Genomic DNA, 25,911 nt, shown 5'->3' with positions numbered 1-25,911 from the left:
AGCCCAGGGACCTAGGGTAAAACCAATTAGTATTGGTCTTATGAAAGAAAAAATGTATATTCTGCTGATACATACTCCTAGATCAGTGCCTTTGCTAGCCATCCCATACGGCAGATGGGAACAAATATAGATACCCACAGCCAAACAGTATACAGAATGAGAGACATTGGAACTCTCAGCCATAAATGGGATGTCACCATCAAATCCCTCCCCTCAAAGCTCAGGGAACCTCTCAGAAGAGGAATCAGAAAGAGTCTAAGAGCCAGTGGTGATAGAGGACACCAGGAAAGCAAGGCTCTCTAAAACAACGGGAATCAAGCTCATAGGAACTCCCTGAGACTGAGCAAGCACACACAGGACCTGTGCAGGTCTGCATCAGGTTCTCTGCATACATGTTTATGGCTTCTAGTTTATGGGATGTAGTTATGGGATTCCTGAGTGTGAGAACAAGTGGGTCTCTGTTTCTTGTGCTCTCCCTTGGATCTTTTCTGTCTGTCTGTTTTGTTCGATTCTGATGTGTTAGTTTTCGTTATAGCTTATATTTTATTTTATCCTATCCCTCAGAAGCCTGTTTGTTTTCTAATGAGAGACAGAGAATTGGCAGACCTAGATGGGAAGAGAGGTGGGGAGGAACCAGGAGGAATTCAGGGAGGGAAAACCTTTTCCATAAAAGGAAACAAATGTTATATTTGTTTCGCTTTTAAACTGTAGTGTTTCCCACAGATAATGTGCTTTTATCTGATCATCCATGGAGAGACATGACTGACAAAAAAAATTACCCAATAACTTTCTGGCCCATTCAAGTTCATTTAAGATGCCACCATCTGAGATGGAGCCAGGTGGTTACTACCCATAGCCAGGGAGATAGCACTTTGGATTCTTTGACAAAATTCTATAACTTTAGGGTAGACATGTCTTGGATTAGAAGCACTTGCTGTTAGTTTTGGTAGTGTTGTCACGAGCTGTGTGGTTTTGCCTTTGCTTTTATGCCATAAGGAAAGAAAATGAGGTTTACAAGTGGTTTAAGACTGGGAAGTTAGGCTTTTATTTTGAGTTGACAGTTCAAGAGGATGATAGATGAACTGAATTATATTTCCTTGTATAAGTGTAACACTTTAGCTGAGAAGGCACAGAGTCTGTAATACTAAGAGAAGAAGTTCAATGTAACTTCCACGCTCTACTTTTGAAGGACTTTGACACTATCTTCTGGATCTCTTGTAGCCATTATTTTTATTTTCCTTACGCCACAGTGCAGAATAAAGAGCTAGAGAGCAGAACTCTGATGTAGACGAGGTTCTGGATTCTTGCTCATTGTGGTTTGTTGAGCAGGAGGAAGACCATGCTTAAGGTAGGATTCCATGCATGAAGACTTTCATCTGTAGCTTTCGTAGGGACTGAATTTCTGCGTGGGTTGAGGCAGGAGCAAGGGAAACTGAATTTCTCTGTTCCTTGGTTTTGCTGATCAGTTGCAGATCATTTGACAGAGAACTGAGAGCAGAGAAACTTTCCTTTGCATATTGAATATCATATTATAGCAAAGCTGTTATGAGCTAATTTAAGAATACAATCCAATGTACAAAAGTTTCATTTGTGTGGTGTGTGTGTGTGTGTGTAAGTGGTAAGGCTCTCACAGGTGGTGTTAAATTCCAAATTTGGAGGTTGAAACAAATACGACTGAAGTTCAGTCTAAGTGGGGAGCAGAGACAAATTTCCCCCTTTGCCCCCACTTCTCGTCTTTGCAGAAACCTTCTGCTTAATTCCCCGATAACTTTCTTTCCCATTCAAGGTCCTGCTTAAGATGCCACCATCTGAGATGGAGCCAGGTGTGGTTACTACCCATAGTCAGGGAGATAGCAATTAGAATTCTTTTGACAAAACATAACTTTAGGGTAGATATGGTCATGTCTTGGATTAGAAGCACTTGCTGTTAGTTTTCGTGGCATTGTCACGAGCTGTGTAGTTTTGTCTTTGTTCCTCAACACCTCAGGACATTACTCTGAAGCTGTAGTTAATAGAGTTTTAAAATACAGTGTCTATGTGAGGGTGAGGGGGAAATGAAGCCATGCGTGTAAAAGAAATTCCTAGTGTGTATCTGGGGGAGCAAGCACAGGGAAGAGCATGATTGTTTATTGTAGAGGGATCCATGTGGACAGACTTCAGTTACAGGTAACGGGTCTGGCTTAGATATTGCTGGTGGAGGAAAGCCTGCTAGAGATGTCTGTCTGAATAGAATAGGAAGGCTAGCACCAGAGGCTTGGAGAACGGCCTCCTCCTCTGACTTAGCCTGGGAAATTCTTAGAGAGTGGATGGTGACCGCAGGTTTCTGCTCTTGTCTGGGCATCATCACCATCTCTGGGGTGTGTGGCACTGATTTTGAATAGCCTGCCCAGTTTTAATGTGACATCTGTGCACATTAAGGCTGAAACCAAGAAGATGATAGGAAGCTGACTGTTTCCTTGGCAGTCTCTAAAAGTCTGAGTCCTAAATATTAATTGTTTCAGAAAAGTGGTTTTTCTGTCGGGAGCATGGGGTGGTGGATAGAGTCCTGAAGCAAGGCTGCTTTCCTGACATGAGTTTTCTGACACGGTGGGAGAGTAGTTGTTTCTATACCCTTCATACTTTTCAGGTAGTCTCAGACAACATGTTCAGCTTTTAGTTTATCTTAACTATGTACAGATAATTGCCAACTTAATTTTCACTAACATGTTATTATGTTTATAGTCTAATTCACAAATTCCCTGTTCAGATTCTATCATGGAACCTTAAATGAATGTTGTTTTAGACTCAATTTCCTTTCTCTTAGTGGATAGAGAGATTATTTTGAAATAATATTTTACTTTATATTTTATTTTTATATATGTGCTTGTGTGCACATGCATATGTGTGCATAATCTTATATATGTTATCTCCTTCATTCTTTACTAAAACAAGAGATGCAGCTTACATATATATGTACATATATATCTGTATATGTACATATGAATATATAATTTTTCCTGCTTAGGTTCTGAGAGGTAGAGCCTACTCAAGTTATTAAGCTATCTAACTATAAAGTAATTCCTTGATATTTAGCCACCAACTCTAAGTTTAGCATTCTGCTACACAGTGGCTCTAACATATGTTTCCTAGAAAGCAGTATTGGCATTGTAATGGTTAATATTTATCATCAATTTGATTGATAAAAGTCAGCATGGACACAAATCTCTGGGTGTGCTCATGTCTTTCCAGGAAGGTTTAACAGAAGTAGACCTTCTTTGAACATGGGTGGAGTCATTCTGTGGGTTGGGGCCCCAGACTAAATAAAAAGGAGAGAATGCACAGATGTTCATCTTTCCCTGCTCCTGTCCATGGATGAAGTGTGTGCGATCAGCTGATTTGAGTCCCTGTCACTCTGTCCCCTTCACTATGGTAGACCGTCTTCTCTACCTGTGTGAGTGAGTACAAACCTTCCCTCACTTACATTGCTGTGGCCAGGAGTTGTGTCATGCATTAGGAAAAGCAAGCACTGTACTGGCTGAGCAGAGCTGCATTCTTACAAGACAAGGTCTTCAGTGACTTGCCGGGTTTTTTGTAAAGTTTTGCTCTGTGTTGTGTCTTTCCTCTCTCCTTTTCATCTCAAGTTGGCCTCTTAAATTCCTTTAGTTTTTACGTCTGTGATCTTGTGGTTTTCATCCATTTGCGATTCAGGAACAGATTTTGATGTTTCTTCCATTTTTTTTTCTTGTGCCTAGATTAAGAATTTTGTTCACTCTTAAAAAAAAACATGCATTTCTTTTAGTGTTTGAAATTATCTTATAATTATGTCATTTCCCTCTTCCATTTTTTCCTTCCAACCCTTGCTTATATTTCTCCTTCTGAATTCATGACCTCTTCTTTTCATTAACTGTTGTTACACACACACACACACACACACAAACACACACGTATATTCTAGTTGAACTCGAGTTTCTCCTCTTGACCCACCTGCTCCTACAGACCGAGTACAAGCAAACACCAGCACCAGTTATTCCCCTCCATTTCCCTTTGATGTTATCTTCAGCTAGAAAGACATCATGAGAAGTAGCTAAATCTGTGTTGACCTGTAAGCCGGCGTGGATGGGAACGATTGCATATGAATAAAAGAGGATGGCTAATTTGGGTTCGTTTCTGTTCTTCAGACTGACTGTAGAGTGTTGTAATAGGAGCGGCGGGGCTGCGTCCCCGGCACCCAGCCGCCCGCATGGCTAGTTTATGCCCCGAAATAATTACACGGAAACTGTATTCTTTTAATCACTGCCTGGCCCATTAGTTCCAGCCTCTTATTGACTAGCTCTTACATATTGATCTAACCCATTTCTAATATTCTGTGTAGTACCATGAGCTGGCTTACCAGGAAAGATCTTAACCTGCGTCTGTGTCTGGTGGGCGAATCATGGCGACTCCTGACTCAGCTTCTTTCTCCCAGCATTCTGTTCTGTTTACTCCGCCTATCTAATTTTCTGTCCTATCGGGGCCAAGCAGTTTTCTTTATTAATTGAAAGTAATTCCTCCATCAGTAGAGCCTGAGAGAAAGCGGCTCATTGTTCCACAGCTGAAGATAATTACTTCAGGGCCATGCTATGAATAGTTTGGTCATGTGCAGAAAGCCGAAAATGTAGGTTCTTCAGGGAGTAAGACATACATCTTCTATGGATAGGCAAACCCCAAGTGATCTTATGGAAAGGAATAATTGGGGACACTGCCTCTGACAAAGTAACTTGGAGTCAAAGCTATTCTGAGAAGGATGTGTAACCAAATGGTGTCCTACTTCTTATGTTATTAGTGCTGCCCCAGGGTCGTCATCTTCGTCTGCTATAGCTATTGACCTCACAGTGCTCTGAAGAAACAGACCAATCGTGATGGTGGTCGAACCTGCATTTCCCACTCCTTTTAACCAGTTGACATCCCTTGAATGTTGTGTGGCCACATCATTGAGAAGGGGTTATGAGACACTGGCAATGTACTTCCATTCTTCAAGGAGCTGGAAGCCAGAATGGATTCCTTGCTGCGTGTGATTAAAGCAGGGGCACTCGTAATTGGGTGAGAATATCCAGTCATTGCTAAAGGCAGGTCCAAGGACTGCATCCTGTTTTAGAATATAGAAGGATCCAATAATACATGGGTTAACAAGCACTTCAGAGAGTTCCGCACTTCACTGCGGTGTTACACACTATTACAACTATTTAAATAGTTGAAGCAGATCATCTTGGTGTTTGCTTTCTGCTCTGTGCTAGTTCTCTCAGTCAGTTGACTGTTTTTGACTGCAACTAACTATTAGCATCTGCAATATACCCGATGTTGTACTGGATACTGGGGATAAGAAGAATAAATCAGACATTGTCTCTGCTTCCAAGACAGTCACAGGCTGGAGGACACAAATATCTAGAGAAATAATCACAGGGCACAGCCACTGGTAACAGAGCCATAGGGCCCAGGAGCCAGTGGGACCTGGAGCTGGACACAGCGGCACAGAGTGCATTTGTACCGGGTTCTGATGGTTTTCTATATCGGATTCTTTGGGAATCCCTGGAAGTGCAAGGCCAGACCAAGAACCTTATGAACTTTTGCTCACATCTGGAAGTCAAAGCAATCAGATTTCTTCAGTTTGGTACAGAAGGAAGTTCCACACATTTAACCAATTAACTTCCTTTTTTATGGTGTGGGGCAGAGTCAATAAAAGAAAAATCGTAAAACAAACAAAACAAAACGAAAAATCCCCTCCTACTTCCAAGAGGGAATCTCAGAAGGCACTCTTGGAAATCTGTACTATTTCCAAATATATGGTGGTCCTGTTGTTAAAAGACTAGAAGACATGGCTCATTCCATTGCCTGGGGTTTTGAAGGCTATCTATGCCATTTTCATTATCCAATAATAAATATCACAGTGAAAGTCACCTTTAACACTTAAATATTGCTGGGATTTTATGGGATTGAATGAAGCGGACTGCCATGTTATTAAAGAGCCGTATGGGTGAGATACTTTTATAACACATGCTTCATAAAGCCTTATAAAGCAAGTGCCAGTGTACCATTCTTTAAAATAAGAGCATTTGAGTTCAGCATAGAGGCAAGAGGGGCCTCTGCTTGTTAATTAAACCTCTTAGTGATGCTTTTTTTTTTTTTTTTTTCAGAAATAAAGAAGGGGGCTCATGGAACTATGGCTTGCACAGGCGGCTCTATCAGCTGGCATTGGGATTTGGCATCAGTGAGAAGAGAGTATGGTTCACCGTCCAGGGACTAGGGGGCTCCTCCAGCCTTGCAGGCTTCCTGTGGTGCTGGCTAGAGCCTGCTATGTCTCCTTAGATCAAGTATACTAAAATTGTTGTTTCTCTCCTCCAACTGATGCTGATGGGTTTGTTGTCAGACTAGTCACAGGGACATTGTATATTTACTAACATCTTCAACTTAGCATTCTAAGTTTACTAAGTTTTTTTTTTTTTTCTTTCACACAAGGCAGCAGCTGAAGCCTTTTCAAAGTGAACAGTAAGCCTGGTCCATGCACACTGATGTTCAGCTATCTATCACCCATTTCTGCTTTCAAAATTCTTTACTCCCCACCCCCAATATTCTGCAACGAGTAAGGAGTCACATCTCATTCTCTAGGCCACCAATTTCTGGTGCTCAGTGGCCTGTATTCTGACTCTGTGCATTTATCTATTCTGTGTGTTTCACATAAATGGAGTCAAAAAATATGTGACCTACTGTGCCTGGCCTGTTTCCACTGCTCATAATATTCTAAGGTTCATCCATATTATAGCATGTGTCAATACTCCATTTCCTTTTATGGCTAAGTAATGTTCTATGGTGTGTCACAGTTTGTTAGCCATTCATCCATTCATGAACTCTTGGGGCTATTTTCATATGTATTGATCATATTTTGTGAGTAGTGCTTCTATGAACAACATGAATATGTGTTAGTTTATCTGCTTTTTATTCGTTTAGTTATATATACATGAGTGAAATTTTTAATTTTTCTTGTTTTATGTTTTTGAAGTTATGTGTATTTGTGTGTGTGTAGATTTTCATGTTTGAGGGTACACGTGTTTGTTCAAGTACATATGTATATGTGTCTTTGTATGTATTTGGGGGCCAAGGGACCATTCATAAAGTTATTCTTCAGGAGTCAACCAACTTAAGTTTTGAGTTAGTCTCTTACTGGGACCTGAACCCACTGATTTGTCTAGACGGGCAGGCCGGCAAGCTCCACGGGTCTTCTTGTCTCTGCCTTTCCAGTGGGGGAGTACAAGTGTGCACCACCATGCCTAGTCTTTTTTACATGAGTTTAGCGAATCAGACACAGGCCCTACTTTGGCATATGATCTATTTCTCCAACCTGGGAATGGAATTTTTGTGTGGTATTTGTATCAACCATGGAGTAGGCTTGTAACCTTTCCCCTCATTGGACATAGGATTGGCTGAATAATGAACTTGGCCATTGGATTCAGGATGACTTGTGTCCCTGGTGAACGGAAGCAATTGAGACTATAATTCGTGATTCTAGAGAAGCTAAATAAGAAGGTGAACCCAAAGAAAAACATATAAGCATCCCCCTGAATATTAACCTTCATCAGGCGATGAAAGAAGACAGAGACAGAGACCAACATTGGAGCACTGGACTGGAGTCTCACGATCCAAAGGAGGAGCAGAAGGAGAGTGAGCACGAGCAAGGAACTCAGGACTGCGAGGGGTGCACCCACACACTGAGGCAATGGGGATGTTCTATCGGGAACTCACCAAGGCCAGCTGGCCGGGGACTGAAAAAGCATGGGACAAAACCGGTCTCGCTGAACATAATGGACAATGAGGACTACTGAGAACTGAAGAACAATGGCAATGGGTTCTTGATCCTATTGCACGTAATGGCTTTGTGGGAGCCCAGGTAGTTTGGATGCTCACCTTAATAGACCTGGATGGAGGTGGGTGGTCCTTGGACCTCCCACAGGGCAGAGAAACCTGCTTGCTCTTTGGGCTGAGGAGGAAGGAAGACTTGATTGGGGGAGGGAGAGGGAATGGGAGGTGGTGGCGGGGAAGAGGCAGAAATCTTTAATAATTAAATAAATTAATTAATAAAAAAAATGTTTTCTTCACATCTGGTGGCCTCCTCTCATCTAATGGCTCTGCAGAGAGGCCAGACACTAGGGTTATGTGTGCAGATACCATGAACAGAGCCATACTGCTTGTGGGACTTCTCTGAAAAGTCGTCACTTCGACACACTGTGCAGAATAGGAAGATGGGAATTTCCCAGCTGCCCGGAGCTTACATGTTCCCTGTAACATAAGCAGGTTGCCGTAAGTTCTACAGGTTGCTGTCATCAGCATCTAAAGTGCTGATGGACGATTAGTAGAGCTTTCTTAGAGGTGGGGTCCTTTGGATATGGCTTAGATGGGTTTTCACAGTATACAGTAGAAAGAGGAGTATTTATTTATTTATTTATTTATTTATTTATTTATTTATTTATTAAAGATTTCTGCCTCCTCCCCGCCACCACCTCCCATTTCCCTCCCCCTCCCTCACTCAAGTCCCCTTCCATCTTCAGCCCGAAGAGCAATCAGGGTTCCCTGCCCTGTGTGGAGACCAAGGACCTCCCACCTCCTTCCAGGTCTAGTAAGGTGAGCATCCAAACTGCCTAGGCTCCCACAAAGCCAGTACGTGCAATAGGATCAAAAACCCATTGCTATTGTTCTTGAGTTCTCAGTAGTCCTCATTGTCCGCTATGTTCAGTGAGTCCGGTTTTATCCCATGCTTTTTCAGACCCAGGCCAGCTGGCCTTGGTGAGTTCCCGATAGAACATCCCCATTGTCTCAGTGTGTGGGTGCACCCCTCGCGGTTCTGAGTTTCTTGCTCGTGCTCTCTCTCCTTCTGCTCCTGATTTGGACCTTGAGATTTCAGTCCGGTGCTCCAGTGTGGGTCTCTGTCTCTGTCTCCTTTCATTGCCTGATGAAGTTTGATATTCAGGAGGTTGCCTATGTTTTTCTTTGGGTTTACCTTCTTATTTAGCTTCTCTAGGATCATGAATTATAGGCTCAATGTCCTTTATTTATGGCTAGAAACCAAATATGAGTGAGTACATCCCATGTTCCTCTTTTTGGGTCTGGCTTACCTCACTCAGGATAGTGTTTTCTATTTCCGTCCATTTGCATGCAAAATTCAAGAAGTCATTGTTTTTTACCGCAGAGTAGTACTCTAATGTGTATATATTCCATACTTTCTTCATCCATTCTTCCATTGAAGGGCATCTAGGTTGTTTCAAGGTTCTGGCTATTACAAACAATGCTGCTATGAACATAGTTGAGCATATACTTTTGTTGTATGATAAGGCATCTCTTGGGTATATTCCCAAGAGTGGTATTGCTGGGTTCAGAGGTAGGTTGATCCCGAATTTCCTGAGAAACTGCCACACTGATTTCCAAAGTGGTTGCACAAGTTTGCATTCTCACCAGCAATGGATGAGTGTACCCCTTTCTCCACAACCTCTCCAGCAAAGGCTAACATTGGTGTTTTTTATTTTAGCCATTCTGACAGGTGTAACCTTAGCGATCAGGGAAATGCAAATCAAGACAGAGGAGTTTCTAGGGCTAGGAATGAATCTCTTAGCAGTGGTTTGTCTAGGCGGGAAAGCAGGAGATTTGGGAATAGAACTGGGTGGTTCTTTCCTCTAATGTTCCTGGGACAAGGGGAAAGAAAGCTTTGTTGGAGCCAGTGGAAGAAGGCACATCAGAGCCATGCTATAGAATTCGGTCTCTGGCCTGGCACTATGAATGTCAAGCATATCACAGCATCCACTGGTCCTTTCATGTGCAGTGGACATCACCCACATCTACTAGGGTGGTCATCAATTTTCACTCCTTGATATCTTCCGTCTTGGCCATGGCTTCTGTGTGGCTGACTTTGTTTTGTCCACATCTTCATACATCATAACTATACGGAAACATGATGAGCCTGGATATACAATAGACCCCCTATATGCGTTCATGAGTGTTTCTAAATATTTTTATTCTCTCTCCTTGGCCCCAAGCCACAGTAGTGGTGGTAGGAAGCATTGTGGCTTCAATCTTAGAGTTGAGAAAAACTGAAACCCAGCAGTCAGGGGACTAAGTGCGTGATAGAAGGGGTTTACAGTCTTCTCGCTCATCTTTTTATTTTTGGTGCCTAGTGTTCATCATAGGCAGAGCCAAAATAAATACATATAAGTCCTTTGGTCCAGTGCGGGGTTGAATGGCCAGATGCAAACTCACAGTCTATGCTATCCCAGTTCCTTAGTGATGAGATTCGGTATGGTTTGGGTTTACTCTGGGCTGATCCTTCACACTGGAAACATCCAAATAAGTTCCCTGGAGCTGTGGAGAATACCATTAGAGTAAGATGACCCAACTCAGGTGGAAGTAGGGGACGGCAGGGGAGTTCCTGAGTGCAGTTGGATCAGCTAACAGAACTTTCCATTCATCTCTTCTTCTGCCTCTCCTGATAGCCTGGCGGGGGCAGGAAAGTCCTGTGTGTGTTCTCCTCAAGTGCATTGTCAAGGACACTTTCTGGCCCTTTGCTATGGGATTAGACCCTTTAAAAACCCCCTAGTTAGGAAGGGGGAGGGGAGGAAGAAAGCAAGGTGAAATGTAATTTCCTCTTTAATATAGACTGTCATTTAATCTAATATTATAGAAAATGATTAGATCTTAAAAACCTATAAATTACATTTGACAACTCTCTGGTGTGCCTCTGCCTTCCCTTTTGGCAATTGTACATGGCGACAGTGGGTTGTGGCAGCTAGGAGCACTCTGAATGCAGGGTGTTTATTGGCTCTTAATGAGAAGTGATTAATCTAAATCACCGTAGGGGTGGATCCTTTGCTGAGCTCTGGAATCACAAGTGGCAGTTGGACCTTGTGACAAATGGGTTTCTGTGTACCTAACAACAACGAAAGTTAGCGAAGGTGTGTGTGGTGGTGTTTCCTTTTCTTTTCTTGTATAGGGAGGAAAGGAAGCAACACACACACACGCACGCACGCACGCACGCGCACACCCACACAAACATATACCCAGGCTGAGAACAGTCACTGGGGTAAGATAGAAACCTGCAGCCTTTGGATGCTTGTCTGTCTGGTAACTTCTGTATTCCGTCTCCGGCCTCTTCCCACCTCCGTGGCAGAGACAGCTGCAGCTCGTGTTATGTCTTTACCTGGAGGGTCCTTTTCCCATTTATTACTGTTATTGTGGTTTTCTCTTCCCTGCTAGTCTGGGGACCACCTGGCATGGGATGATGGATCATTACAGGGAGTACCTGCCTGGCAAAATTGCTACCTCTTTATCCCCCACCCCCACCCTTCTGCTTCACATTGAGAAAGAGAGGAAGCAACCCTACACAGTGAAATCATTGTGAAACCCAACATGAAAAAGGCACAGTACATACTAGTCCAGAATGCGGAAGGGATGGTCCCATAGGCGTGGGATGCCAGTGGGCAGGGCGGCACAGGGGCACCTGCGGAGAGTGAGCTATGGGACAGGACATCGTCCTCCCTCCTGCTGCTGCTCTTTCCTGCCTCTGTTTTCACTCACCTTCTCGTCTTTGCCCAGCTCTGTCCTCTTTCTCCTTCACGGTGCCACTGATACTGAGCACAGCAAGAAGGCTAAAGGCACTTAACTCAGGAGGTAAAGCGGAGTCTGAGCTTGCCTCTTGACCTTGGATAGAAGTTGTAACTTCTAGTAAACTGCAAGCCCCAATGTTTCTTCTGCAGAAGGGGGTGTGGTAGGCAAATCTGAGGTTTCCTCAAGATGACCTGATCTCCAAGACCTGAAGTATGTCAGCTTATGAGACAAGGGGAAATGCAAGCTCTGGGTGTAATATTTATTGTGAATCCCTTAGCCTTCACTGGACAACAGTCTGGATTATCAGATAACCACGAGTGTCTTTGGACATGGGAGAGAGGATGTGGGGAGAGCAGTGTCCATGAGAAGCATGACGGACACTGGACTGGGCAGACTGTACCTGAATTTGAAGAGAGGTGCAGGCTTGGAGCCAAGAAACACAGCAGTCCCTAAAGCTAGGGAAACAGACTCTCCTCGAGGCCTCTCAGCAAGGTAGCCTAATGGACACTTAGATTTCATCCATACCTGGTTAAACCTCTGTGCTTCAGATATGTAAGATATTTAAATCACATAATTTATGGTTATTCATTATAACAATGCCAGGGAACCGGTGCAGGACCACCATAAACTAAACACAGCCTACCATAATTTACTTCCGATTTGATATCCCATCAGTGTGGTTGTGTTAGATACTGAGGACTCGGGGGAAGTGATTAAGTCCTAAAGGTAGCACCCTACAAAAGGGCTTGGCACCCTCTTTGGAGGAGCCACAGTGAACCTGATCTTGAGTTTTCCAGCCTCAGTAACTCTGAGGAAGGAGTAGAAGTCTCCTAGTCTCTGGTACTCTGTTACAGGATTCTATTCAGACAGAGAGGGGTGAGAATGCCTCCCTGCCTTCCTCAGAGTAGAGGAGGATTAAAGGAGAGAGGAGCCACAAAAAACCTCGGGAGTAACGTCAAAGGCTCCGATACTATATAACCAGGGGCAAGCATGAGGGTGTGTGTAGCGGGGGTCCTGAGCTGTGGACAGAGAGCACAGACCTACCAAGGTCTGTAAACAAGGGTCAGCTAGTGACATAATCTGTCTTCTTTTCTTTTACAATTTTGGGGAGTGAAATGTCTCTCCTCTGGGAGAAGGGATCAGCATCTCCTGGGGTGTCTCTTTCTGGTGGGGAATATTGGATCAAAGCATGGATGCAGCCTACAGTGACCCTAGTTCTAGATTCTTGCATTGGGCTGTGTGCGGGGGTTGGAGGGTGGGCTCTCTATGCCCTGCAGGCTTGTAAGCAGCCATTAGCCACGGAATGCATCGTTGAACTCTGATGTGATCATCATGGTTCCCAGGAGAGACAGTGCTCCAGAACTACCTTTGACCTCATGACTAACTGCAATAGGCTCTTTGAACAGTGCCAGGACAGGTGATGTTCCAAGCATGCGTACTTGCTCCCTGATTGCTACCTCTATCATAACCAAGAGCTCATTCTACCTCTCCTAAGTCCAGTAATCTTTCCAGATATCTAATTACCCCCCCCCCTCCGCCCACACACACATAGTCCAAGTTAGAGGATTCTCGGGAGAATTAAAGATCCCCTGGAGAAACAGAGTAGCAGGTGACCTTATGAAAGTCACCACTCCTTCCTCTCTTTGTTCCCAGCTGTTTATGAGATGAGCCACTGAAGAGAGTCCCACTAAATAAATACTGTATCAGTAGCAATCTGCCATTCTTAAATTAGCCAGAATAGATACTGTGCAATTAATTTCCGTCTACCATCCCCTGTGCACCCAGATCTTTTCAGCATCTCCCTCCCACACAGCTTCAACAAGATGCTTGTAAATGAGGTTTGTTTTGTGGTGGACAATAGACATGCTGGCTGGCATTTTTTTTTTTTTTTATCATTTTTCTGTCTCCTTTGCCTTTCTGGTTTGAGGCTTTAAATTGCACTTGTAATTCTGAGCTCCCATTGCGACCCCAGACATATGTGGTAGCAATTTGGATGCTTGAAATAGCAAACACCTCGGACTGGCTTGATTCAACTCATCAGCTGTTTCTCAAAACCAAATACGCCCAGCTCCATACCTATGTCTGCAACAAAGTTGTACCGAGCACACACCTTCTGTCCAGCTGAACTTATCCCTCAGACTCTCAACATGAATCCAGGAGCACACATCTGGGCTTGTAGCTTCCTTTCGTGCAACTGACCAGCAAAAAACTCCAGGTCAAACTAAACTAAAACATCAAAAATAAGTAAAATTACTTCTAAACCAATTCTGTCTCCTTTTTATTCATTTTTCTTCAAATTGTAGAACTTCTTTTTCCTTCTCCCCTGAGGTTAGCCTTGCTTTTATTAAATATTGGAAATATATCTTGATGAGAAATAATGTTCCTAGGAATCTATCCAGTTCTCCATGTCAGTCTCTGACAGGAGAGGAGTGGATGGGGCCGTTGGGTGCCATTTAATGCAAGTGGACCTGATCCATCCAGGCTAGCAGAGAGACAGCGCCTCTAATCTAAGTGTTCCAAGTTTTTATGGGCTGGAACTTGTTTTCTTGCCTAGACCAGTGATAAGCCAGAAATACTCACCTTTGGGCTTTCTACTAGGTGAGTGGTATTAGCAGAGAATGTCAGAATAAGCTGGTCATCTTTAAAACCTTGCAGGAGCCTGCTAGTTGAACTAGTGAGAACACAAAGAGGGCAAGCTGGAAAATAGCCAAGACCGACTTGAGAAGGGTCTGGCATGTCACTGGGATTTTCAGAACAGGGAGATGGGATTGGAGCCTTTGGGAAAGGGGGAATGGAACAGTCAGAGCTGAACTTGCATGGAGTAGGTAAGGAAGTTTGGGGAGCTAGAAGTCAAAGTGAAAGATATTTGGGTCCAGGAGAGGGACCAGAAGCATTACTCTCTGAGTGATGAGGTGACTATACACAGGGGGACGCTCTTCACCCCATCCTCCTCATGTTATAACTGCCCTGCACTGTGAGCAGCATGTGTTCATGACATTGGCTAGCTGGTAGTAAACAAGAAAGCATGGCACAGTATTGTTTATAACACTGAGAATTGGGAAAACAGAGTTTTGGTGTGTATGCTCGTGTGCACACATGCGTGCATGTGCATGACAATGAACAATTTCAGAAAATAAAAATAAAATAGTCATGATCTCTCTGCTCAAGGATAACCATGCTTAACATGTACATGTTTTTTACTGATTTATACAGATACACCTACATGAAGTGTAAACAATTTTCACAAATCTGAGATTCTGCTTCATGTATGACCAGTCTGCTTTTCATGCACTTTCAAAACATGGTTCTCTTCTGTGTGCCATGAAACTGTTTGAATTCATGTTTAATAGCTGTGTAATATTCCACTAAATGGATTTGCTATACTTTATTTATTCATAGTCCTATCAAATATCTGGGTTATTTCCAATTCCATATTATTATAAATAACATAAGATGAACATACAGGTGCATAAACCTTTTATTAGGTCTCTGATGGTTTCCTTGGACAGAATCCTAGACAGAATTTTTAGGGTCAAAGAAATGAATATTTATGAGGCTTGTTCCATACTGGGTGATCAGGCCACCTTATACTTGAATCAACACAGCCTGCTCACCTAGTTCACTCTCAGCCTTTGTTGTGGTCACTAATATACTTCTTGGTACTAATTTTAATGGTCAAATCTCTGTAGTTATTTCCCCTCCCCTCAGAGGCACACATAGTAGAAGCCCGAGGGTAACAAAGCCTATCTACTGTGTTTGTTTTATTCCTGTGAGTGTGTTTTAAATTAATTTTAATGTTTGCATACAAACTAGTGGATCATGGCCTGTTCCTAAACATATCTAGTTATTTTTACCCTTTTATACCCACATACATTTGTTCTTGTGATAAAGTTCATTTTATAAATTAAGCATAGTAAGAAATTGTTAATAACCAAGGATGCAGTAGAACAATTGCAACGACTTAGTGTCTGCCTTGGGGCTGTGACTAAGTAAAATAGTGATGAGCTGAATGGAAGTATCAAAACGCCTAGACAGTTGATCTGTTAGCCATGAGTACCATATGAGTAATGAGTGTGGATATTTACATATGTAGAAATACATATATATGTGTGTGTGTATAGATATGTAGATATGTAGATATATACACATACATACAAATACATACACATCCACAGCATGGACACTCTGGACAAAAGGATGGCTCAGATATTAGATAGAATAGAGTCAGACAATTTGAGATTTCACTGTACTCTTCAGAGTGGTATGCTGTTTGCTTCTGTAATTTTCCATCTAATATTTTTGGATGGCCACTTAACTCAGGCAGTTGAAACCATGGAAAGGACAAATGAGGAAAAGGGAAGACTGAGGAAGGATAGACTCACATTTTAAGACTTTTAGCTGCATTTGACGTAATTGAACACCATCTTGCCAAGTGCTTTATTTTTGTAGGTTCAAGAGTGCCCCATTCCAAGAGTTCTCTCTTCAGAAACCCCTCCTTACTACTTTTTGCTCCATAAACCTCCCTTTTCTATCTGGACTCATCTCTGCTTGCTGCCATGGTGACTGCAGATGCCACTCCTTGGTCGTGTTCAGATGCAGCTGCCATGGTGACTGCAGATGCCACTGCTTGGTCGTGTTCAGATGCAGCTGCCATGGTGACTGCAGATGCACACTGCTTGGTCCTGTGTAGACGCAGATGCTCTAACATCATTTCTGCAGGTCAGCCCATTCTCCTAAAGATGATCCTTCTGCATCTTCCTCTAACACCCCATTTGAATATGAATTAGACATATCAAACCAACTCCATCTTGTCAAAGTCTTCGAGCTAGTCCTCCTCTGGCTTTTCTGCTTCAAAAGTCCTAATTCCGTCTTTTTTTTCTTCTTTCCGTTTTCTTCAGGTTCAAAAAATCCACAAATCTGGACAATTTCCAATACTATAAGTATTCCAGTATTATAAGTAAAACCAAGATGCATGTAGAGGTTCAGAACCTTTTGGTGTATCGTGCTTCTTCCTTTAACACTGCATGTATTGGCTTACTGGTTGTAAGCAGACTATTTGGGATTTTCATTTATCAAGTACACAGAATCTGCCCTCCTCTTGGCGCCTTTGCACTGCATCGTGGTACGGAGCCCTTCTCTGTCCACTCAGCCTTCTTTACTCCTTCCCTGCCTGGTATGTCTCACCATCAGCTGCTCTCTGTTCAACATGATACCCAGAGTGAAGGAATTAAAATACAAGTGCTTTTAAAAATATGGATTATATATATTTATTTTTGTGTGCCTATGTGCTAAGGGGTTACTTGCCATGGTATGCAGGTAAAAGCCAGAGCTAACTTTCAGCTGTTGGTTCTCTCATTTGACTTTGGGTTCTGAGAATTGACCTCAGTCCTTAGGATCATGTAGCAAGTATTTTGAGCTATTGACTTATCTCATTATCTTTTTCTTTACTTGCTTTAGTGGTTGGTGCTCTGTTAAGTGATGCTTATGTTAAATCCTATAGGACAAGTAGAGAGTGAAAATTAGGCTTAATACAATTACACTATATTGAGACAGAAATTGGGGAGTTGTAATCTTGGCGAATAAAACAACATCTACAATGATACTAGGTAAAACAGATTATATGTAAGCCGAAGTATATGTTGACGTTCTATCTTTAAAATTTATTTTCCGTTTGCATAGTTTAGTCATAATTGAACATAAACATACATATAAGCAACTCTCAGCACAGTTCCTCAACTGGCACTACTCACATTCAATGATTGACAGTTTGTGTTGGGTAATCTTTATTGTTTGTGGTCTGTGCATTGTCACGTGGTTACCAGTATCCCTGATCCCTTCCAGCCAGATATCAGAAACTTCTCTCAAGCCAGCTTTGGCAGTTGAAATATCTGCACACTCTGTTTTCCTTATTTCTGTATGGAGAATTACCACTGAAGGCTGGGAAAAAAAAAAAAAGCCAGAGAAGGGGAATATCTGCATAGAATCTGCATGTGTGAAAGTCTATCCTCAGCAACATAGCAATTACATCAGTGTGCTTTGGGGGGTCAGTTATGCTACCATCTCTCTTACACTCTTTGCAAGTCTATATTGATATCATTGCCTTTCTTTATTGATCACTAAATGCACTAAGGGTCTACCATTAGTAGTCAATTGCATAGTAAATCATAGCATCTCTCTTTTTTTGTTAGGAGAATAGTCTGCTTACTCCTGTTGTGAACTCTTCTCAGAACACAGAGCAGAGTTGTTTCCTGGATTTGGGGGACATCAGGGTAGAATGAGAGACAGAGTATTTAGATTTCACCACCTGCCATAGGTTGCATTAGAGAGAAACATAGACTGGGTAATTGAATAGTAACATTTGCTGGTGATGTTGTTAGACTCAGCCAGGAGCTTGATTCCTCTTTTCCACCTGCATCTTTTACAATTTGGAATGCACACTTAGGGCCGATGTTGTTCATCTTTCCCAGAGTTGCCCTGTAAAAGGCATTATAAACAAGAAACGGAAGGTGTTGTAGCGTTTGTGTGTTGGTGAATGCCAAAGCTTCAGTCTCACTCATCTGAAGCCCAGGCAATTCATTTATAGTGGATGGGATGTCCAATCCTTAGAGGCTGGATGCCCAAGACTGTCACCAATAAGGCATTGATATGTTTCAGACCACCATGGACTACCCCCTCTCAGGGTGCGATGAGAGTGGCCCTTTAAAGTAACAATTTTATTGAGCAAATTGACATCCCACTGGTTTTCATTCATAGCAGAAGCACTGTTGCTATTTCCTAATAGTGTATGGACAATTATTATTCAGTCATGCAAAAATAGACCTAAATTAATGTCAAATCCAATATGTGCTGTTTTCTTTCCGAATTTTCTATATTTTTAGTTATGATGAATGCACCCCCACACACACCACAGACATAAAGAAAAAATTTTACCTGCTTAACAAATGCCCAAGACTGTCTCCCATACATCATTGTATAATACAGCATTGCTAATATGTGCACATTCCTGTTCTTCAGATCTCTAGAGTTTTCCTTCTTACAGCACTAGAACTTTTTATACTTTGGAAGGCAACACCTTGACTCCTCCTTTTCTTCCCCCTCTATATGCATCAGCATAGAGCTGTTCCCCAGATCACTTCTATCATATCCAGTCTCCTTTTCCTCCCTTCTGGTCTTAATTGTACATTTATCATGGGTTATTTAAACACAAAGATGTTACATATTTCGTGGCGGTGTGCCTTGCACTCTGCTGGACTCCTTTATGCTTATCTCATTTAATCCTGTAATCAACACTCTGTTGGGGTCCATTAATATCTCCTCCTCCTGGAGATAAGAAAGGTGGAAAAATTCAGCAACTTCCTCGTGTTTTCAAGTGAGGTATCAAACTGAACATTCGCATTCAAGACATCTACACCCAGAATCTATTCCATTAATAATTTGATAACCTACCTCCCCCCTTCTCCAATATCCATTGCACATCTGTTTTTGTTTTTAGACAGAGTTTCCGTGGCCCAGGCAGGTCTCAATCCCTACGTAATTGAGATGACCTTGAACTCCTGATCCTCAGGCCTCTGTCTTCTAAGTGGTAGATTATAGGAATGAATCACAATGCCCAGCTCCCCAGTGCAGATTTTATGTAAGGATAAGCTGGATAGCGAATCAAAGCAGAAGGAAGCAAAAGCAAAACAAGACCCAAGAAAGCCCTCCACGGGTTTTCCCTCCACCCTGTCCCTTCCACATTGTCAAAACTATAAAAATACAGAATGCACACAATCTCAACAGCCCCCGCTGCAGCTTCTGCGCCTGCACACTAACAATTACAAACAGAGAGGCGAAGACGCTGCTCTCCTTTGCTTCTGCAGAGCCTGCCTCTCTTATCCTTACCAAGAGTCTCATAGCTAGTTCATAAATGCCTAGTCTACAGATTATTTAATTGGAATGCTGTTAAAAATCCCTCTGAGGACTGATACAGACTTTCAATTCGACAGGATCGTTTCCACTCCTTGTACCTCTCTCATTACACCACTAATGCTTTGACCCCATAGAACTTTGGATGGAAACCTTCACTTAACAATAAAATTTGTGTGGCATGAGATTATCTTCTCTATATATTTGGCATAATCATGTGTAAAACATAGTTTACCCTGAGGCTTAACTCAGGACACAGCATTTTCCGGCTTACTTATGTTAGTAGTATGTTCTCGTTTTTCCCAGCACCAACAGGTAACATTGTGCTTTTTTTTATTATTATTATTTAATTCTTATTAATTGAGTTCTTGTCCTCTAGGTCAGAGGTAGAAAGTGAATTCTAGGAGTAGTTTCTTAACGCTACTGTTATTTTTTTTCAGTGAATTTTGTGGACATGTTTTAAGAAAGCACAGAGGACTCAGTGTGTGTTCTGGGGAGCTGGCAGAATTGCAGGACTTCAGGGCATAATGAGGAAATTGCTGTCTTTCCGAGCCTCAGTTTCCTTATGTGTAAAGTGCAATAACCAACTTGTTTCACGGGATTTATGTGAGGTTTAGATAAACTATCAGGTGACATTCTTTGCACTGGTTAAAAATGTAGGCTACATTTCCCTGTTCTTTCATTCTTCTCAGAAAGCAGGATTGAGACGTCGGAGCCATGAAAGAGACAAAGCTGTAGAGATCCAAGTATATAAAAGGTTTTTGGAAGAGCGAGTCAGAGAAAGGTTGCAATAAAAATGTACTCTTGCAAACAGAAGTTCTGTAAAAGCCCTGCACCCTGTCAATATGCCTTATTATATGTACATTGATTTCTATAGCTAGACACTCTACCTCTGAGCTATCCCTCCTAAATTCATTTCTATATGTGTGTGTGTGTGTATGCAGGGTCTGTGCATGTGTTAGTGTTGGTGTGTACACTTCTGTGTGTGTGTACATAGTGTGTGTGTGCAAACATGAGTACACACAGAAAGAGACAGAGCTAAGAGGAAGAGAATTCATTGTACAAGATATTTGATGGCAAATTTTATACAGAATGTTGCAACTCATGGGGTATAAAATAAAGTCCATTGAGGGTGGTGGCCTTATCTTCTAATTAAAATCATAGGCATTGAGCTTTTTATTTCTGCATAAAATAAGCAGTTTAATTCTTCTGTGCCAGGGATGATGATTTCCTTGCACAGTGCATGACCACCCCAGTGGGTAGATAGATACCGTGTGCTGTTATGAAACTAGTTATTATGAGACCATCATTCTTACCTGGTTACCTATGTTCTCAGACTCTACAAGCTCTGCACGTATCTCTCCTAGTGTCCTCTTACAGCTCGGTGCTCCCATCACGGTCCCCTGTCCCTTTAGAGTTCCCAGGAAGAAGAGACTGCTGTGTGTCTACTAGTCCGTACAAGAGCTTTGCCCTGAATTTTCACATACGAATGAAAAGGTTATTGAACTGCATCCATTAAAAAGAAAAAAAAAACTTGCTGATAACTAATGAAGACTTATCTCAATTACGTCAAAGCAAGTATTTGAGAAAAAGCCTGGTCTTATTTTGGAAGGTGGGAAGGGACAAAAGAGAAAAAGAATTGTGAATCTCAGCAATTAAAAGACCCCTTCAAAAGCTTGCTTTTAAAAGCAGGCTAGTTCATAGTTTTATTTTACAAAACGTAGACAAGGGTTTTCTTTTGTTTGTTTTTTGTTTTGGTTTCTGTTTTTTTTTAAACTTTGTTTTGTTATTCAGCCCCCATGTTTTACACCATGTAATGTTAACCTGAACAATGGTTGGCCGTACACCAAAAGGGTAGAATTTTAGTAGGAGATAGATATGCTTGCTCAGTCAGTCACTCTGCAAACAATAGCAACTTGTAAAAGTTTTTGACTGAGTCAGTTTTCTTACTGTGAATAATCACAACAATCAGGGAGAAAATAGATTCGATGTTGGGATTCGACCAGAAGTCAATTCACAGGCAGTGGCAGAGGCATGTCCCACACTATCAAGAGTACCACATAAAAGTCCGGCCTGGCTGTACATGCTTGGTAACTGCAGTGCTGTGAAAGGGATACAGGAGGATTCTGGGAGATCACTGGCCAGGCATCCTATCCAAAATAGTGAGATTTCTGTTCAGTGAGCAATCCTGTCTCAAAACCTAATATAAGAGATACTAAATGTCTGTCTTCAGCATGCAGGGGACAGGGCACACCCTCCAAGTTTACCTACAACACACACACACACACACACACACACACACACGACAGACACACACCACTCAAAAGACAAGACTGGAGTTAGGAGTAGAATGAGAAAAAGAAGACAGGCATCAGTGCTGGCACACTCCTTCCTATGAGTGGCTGTGGAAATACTGAGCAGCTGAGAGCAGCGGGGCCTGAAGTACCACTATGGGGTGTTTTGTATTCTAGGTTTTCTGAATAGAATATCAAAGCAGAGAACTGTGGATGGCTGTGCTTACAGTCCTGAAACTAGGATCGAGTCTGGAGTGAGTGATGCTCGTTTGGAGACTGAATGTATGCTAGAAGATGCCAACTGAAAAGAGAAGAAAAGGAACACAGCATGAAAGTAGTAATAAGTAAGAGAGAGGGTCAAAATGAAAGGTTGATTAATGATCACGGTCACATTCAAAGGAAAAATCAAGCAAAGTCCGATGTTCAAAAGATAAGAAGGAAGAACAGATGACTGTGGTGTTCCAGAAAGAGATTCCTTCAGAAAGGAGAGAAAAAGTCACCAATACTAGAGTGTCAGTGTCTGTCCAGTGGCCTTAAGCACCACAAAGGCAACCATTTCCGAGTTAGTAAATGCCATCCAAGCACTCTGGGTAGGAGCTGAACCACCTTGGACAGAATGTTAAATAGTAGTCCAAGCAATGCCTTGGTCAAGAGCACAATTTACATTTCTGGTCATGAGCTTAGCCTTTAAAGGCTGAGCCATGGCTGCATCAGGTGTGTTAGCCGGAACAGTGCTGGAGAGCTCACCTTGGGGCTCAGGATGAGGGAGAACTGGTTCACTGACCCCACCACCGAGACTCAGAAGCAGGGCCACAAGTTTGCCCTTCCCAGCATCCACTGATCTCTGAGCTGCTGGAGCTCATTAAGGGGCTGGTCCAGCAAACCCAAAACTGCAGAATTTCCATGACACAGGGCGACAACAGGAGAGCCAGGAGGAGTCCACGTGAGGGCCTAGTATGGCTAGTGGAGCAGAAACCAGAGGCCTCAAACCAGACCAATGACTTTTTGCAGTGATCACTTGCAGATACGATGTATGGACTGAGGCGTATATTTGCGACTCACCGTGTTATACTACAACGTCCATGACAAAATTTTTCTTTTCTTTTAAATTTTATTTTACCTGGGGGGAGTTGACTTCAAGGGCAGAGGATGGATTCAAAGCAATAGGGAAGTGAGTGGGATCAAGATGTAGGATATGAAATCCACAAAGAATATAAAAGTTAAAATAGAAAACAAAAACAAAGAAAGGAACGCAACTTGGATACCATGTGTTGAAGGGTACTTGGGTAATGTCAGACTCAAGTTAATATTGAAGAAACCAAGACTCCCACAATTTAAGAACTTTCCCGTGCCACAATACTTATAAGACTTTTGAGATGCAAACTTTCCTGATGCCAAAGCCTTTGGATTGTCCTACTTCTCAACTTGGCTTGGGTGTCAACCCCAGGGCAGCAGTATTTCCTAAAGGACCTCTGTAGATTTGTGCTTTGAGAAATTTCTCTAACAAAGGTATCATTGACACACTTTTTAAATCATAGTTCAGAATGAGCAGAACGAAGTATAAGGTCATGGGAGGGGGTGTGTCTTTCCGGTGTCTAAAGACTAACATTGAAATTGCGTTAGAACTGGTGTCAAAGGATGGAGGATCATCATTCCTGTACTCATCACTTCGAAGATTAATTAATACGAACTGAAACCTCCTTTTGTGTGTAGACCTAGACTCACACTCTATTCCAGCTCAGTAAATCTGGGGAGAAAGGAATGATGTGTATTGTTCATGTTCATTCCACCCTACTAATCCTGTCCTTACTTCCGCCTTTGCTTTGTCATTAGATCATGCTTCTCAGCGATCCCGAGATGGAGAGCAGTATCTTGATCAGTTCGGACGAAGGGGCAACTTACCAGAAATACCGGCTCACATTCTACATCCAGAGCCTGCTCTTCCATCCCAAGCAGGAGGACTGGGTGCTGGCCTACAGCTTGGACCAGAAGGTAAACAAACAATGCTCATGTTTATAAGCTGTCGCCTGGGTCCTTCTCTGTGAAAAGTACCTGTTTTCTCAGCTCAGATTTTGGAGAGAATTGGCGACATTTCATTATTCCAACCATGTTGGTTTTGTCTTTGGCAATGAACTTTGCTTTCTTACTCTTCAGTGTCAAAATATATAGGGGTAGGTGTGTGTGTGTGTGTGTTCATATATATATATATTTGGCTATATTTATTTTTCATTCATAGTCTTATAATGACTTCTTCTAACATTTAATTACTTTGCTTTCTTTTCTAAGGCACTGTGGGGTCGTAAGAGGGGCGTCATCACTGTGGTTTTGTAGTGACACCCACTAACAAAGGTGCAAGAAGTCAGTGTTCTTGTCCGTCCTCTTTTATCTTGGAGCTAGGGGAGCTGGAGTATGAATGAATACTGTCAGGTTCTATATCTAGGGTACATTCCATCATACTCCACTGTCTTGATTTGGTGAAATTTTAGTATACCCTTACTTTCTAGGAGTGTAAGGGAAGCGTCAAGAAAGTCTCTGGTATTTTCTGAAAATGAGTTAAAGGTTTAGTGGCCCCAGAGCCCTTCTCTTTCAACCTGAAAATCCATGTGTTCTACTGTGTACCTGACAATGCCTCTGACATGCTTCAGAAACTTCAGCATACCTTACACAGAACTCCTGATCTTTATCTGCTACTGAAGCACCATTAATAAAAACTCAGAGACAGATATTGGGGTTCAACCTGAAGGTCAGAAGCCACTGGCTTTTTACCTTGACCTCAGTTCAAAAATGGTGGTCCTGCCTCCAGGAAACCTCAGCATGAGACTGAGAGCTGTCTCCTCCCATTTTATAATCCTCTCCAGTTCTGGGATTAAGGGCATGCACCACTACTGCCTGGTTTCTATGGCAAGCTAGTGTGGCTACTGGGATTAAAGGTGTGTGTTATTGCTGCCTAGTCTATAAGGCTGACCAGTGTGGCTGTTTTACTTTTCTCACCTTCAGGCAAACTTTATTTATTAAATGAATAAATAACTTGTATTTATTAAAATACAAATGGAATGCCACTACACAGTATTGCTAGCCTTCATCTCGTATTCTCCAATTTAGCTGCAACATAAGAAGCTGGGCTGCATCTTTTCCTTAATTTCTTCTTCCCAATCTGTAAGGTCAGATCTACTGTTTTGCCTTGTTGCAGAATATCTGCTAGGTGACTCCATCATTGAATGGATGTTTAAGTGCTGCAGAACTGAACCTATTATATTTGTTCAACTTATATTTCATAATAGAGACTACATTATTCTCATCATATTTCCTATCACCTCCCAGGACCTTAGTTCATATGCCAGCTGTTTATGCAATAATATTATGGGATCAGTCAGTCAAAGGAAAAAGATAATTGCAAAAACTATCTCGCATAGAGATAGTCACAGAATAGTCCAGATGAAATTGTTTCTTCTTTCTGCTCTCCAAGGACCTGAAACAGTTGCTCTTCAGTATCTACTTTAAATATGTGGCGGTGAATGTGTGTGTGATGTCAGACCTTTAAACAATAATTTCAACATAACCTTTGCATCTCTCGTTAGCAGAACCTCATGGTGGGCACCAGGTGCTTAGTGCAATCCCCTAAGGACCCCCACATGACATTTGCAGAGCACAAGCCATTGCAAATATGTTTCTTTCATGGCATCAAGTGGATATTGTGTGAAAGACTTAGCCAAATGTCAGGCAGGCTGTGAGTTTTGATGCTTAGTGTAGCCAGAAAATTTGAAGCTATATTGAAAGAAAAACAAATTACTTGGGTGTTGTTAAACGGCTGGTTGGTAATTCATTTAGATGAAGCTCAAAGCACTTAAAGTATATTTCAACAGAGGCAAGCTAGGTTAGAGGCAACAGACCCCTCACACCAAGAGGTCGTTAAAGCAAACGCACTATGTCGCGCGTCATCCCCTGTGTCCTTTTCCTTCATTTCCACAGCACCAAGAATTTCAGGGGCATTGCTCATGGAGTATGCTTGTGGATGTAATGCCTCCAAGACATTCTCAGACTTGATGACTTTTTTTTTTCACTCAGAATAAATATTTGTAACATGGCAGCGGGTGTTGATGGATTTTCCTAATCA

General features: G+C 42.2%; 1 protein-coding gene across 1 annotated transcript in view; it reads left to right on the top strand.

The window, feature by feature from the left end:
* The window catches only part of Sorcs3 (sortilin related VPS10 domain containing receptor 3), a 613,376-nt gene that overhangs the window by 308,782 nt on the left and 278,683 nt on the right, over positions 1-25,911 (top strand). Inside the window, exon 4 of the mRNA XM_057779107.1 lies at positions 23,631-23,789. Coding sequence (XP_057635090.1) covers positions 23,631-23,789 — 159 coding nt within the window. The remainder of the gene's footprint in view (positions 1-23,630; positions 23,790-25,911) is intronic.

Source organism: Chionomys nivalis, chromosome 8, assembly GCF_950005125.1.
Source record: "Chionomys nivalis chromosome 8, mChiNiv1.1, whole genome shotgun sequence".
NCBI classification, from domain to species: domain Eukaryota; kingdom Metazoa; phylum Chordata; class Mammalia; order Rodentia; family Cricetidae; genus Chionomys; species Chionomys nivalis.
The sequence above is the reverse complement of the archived record's forward strand: the minus strand, read 5'-3'. Positions and strand labels throughout refer to the sequence as shown.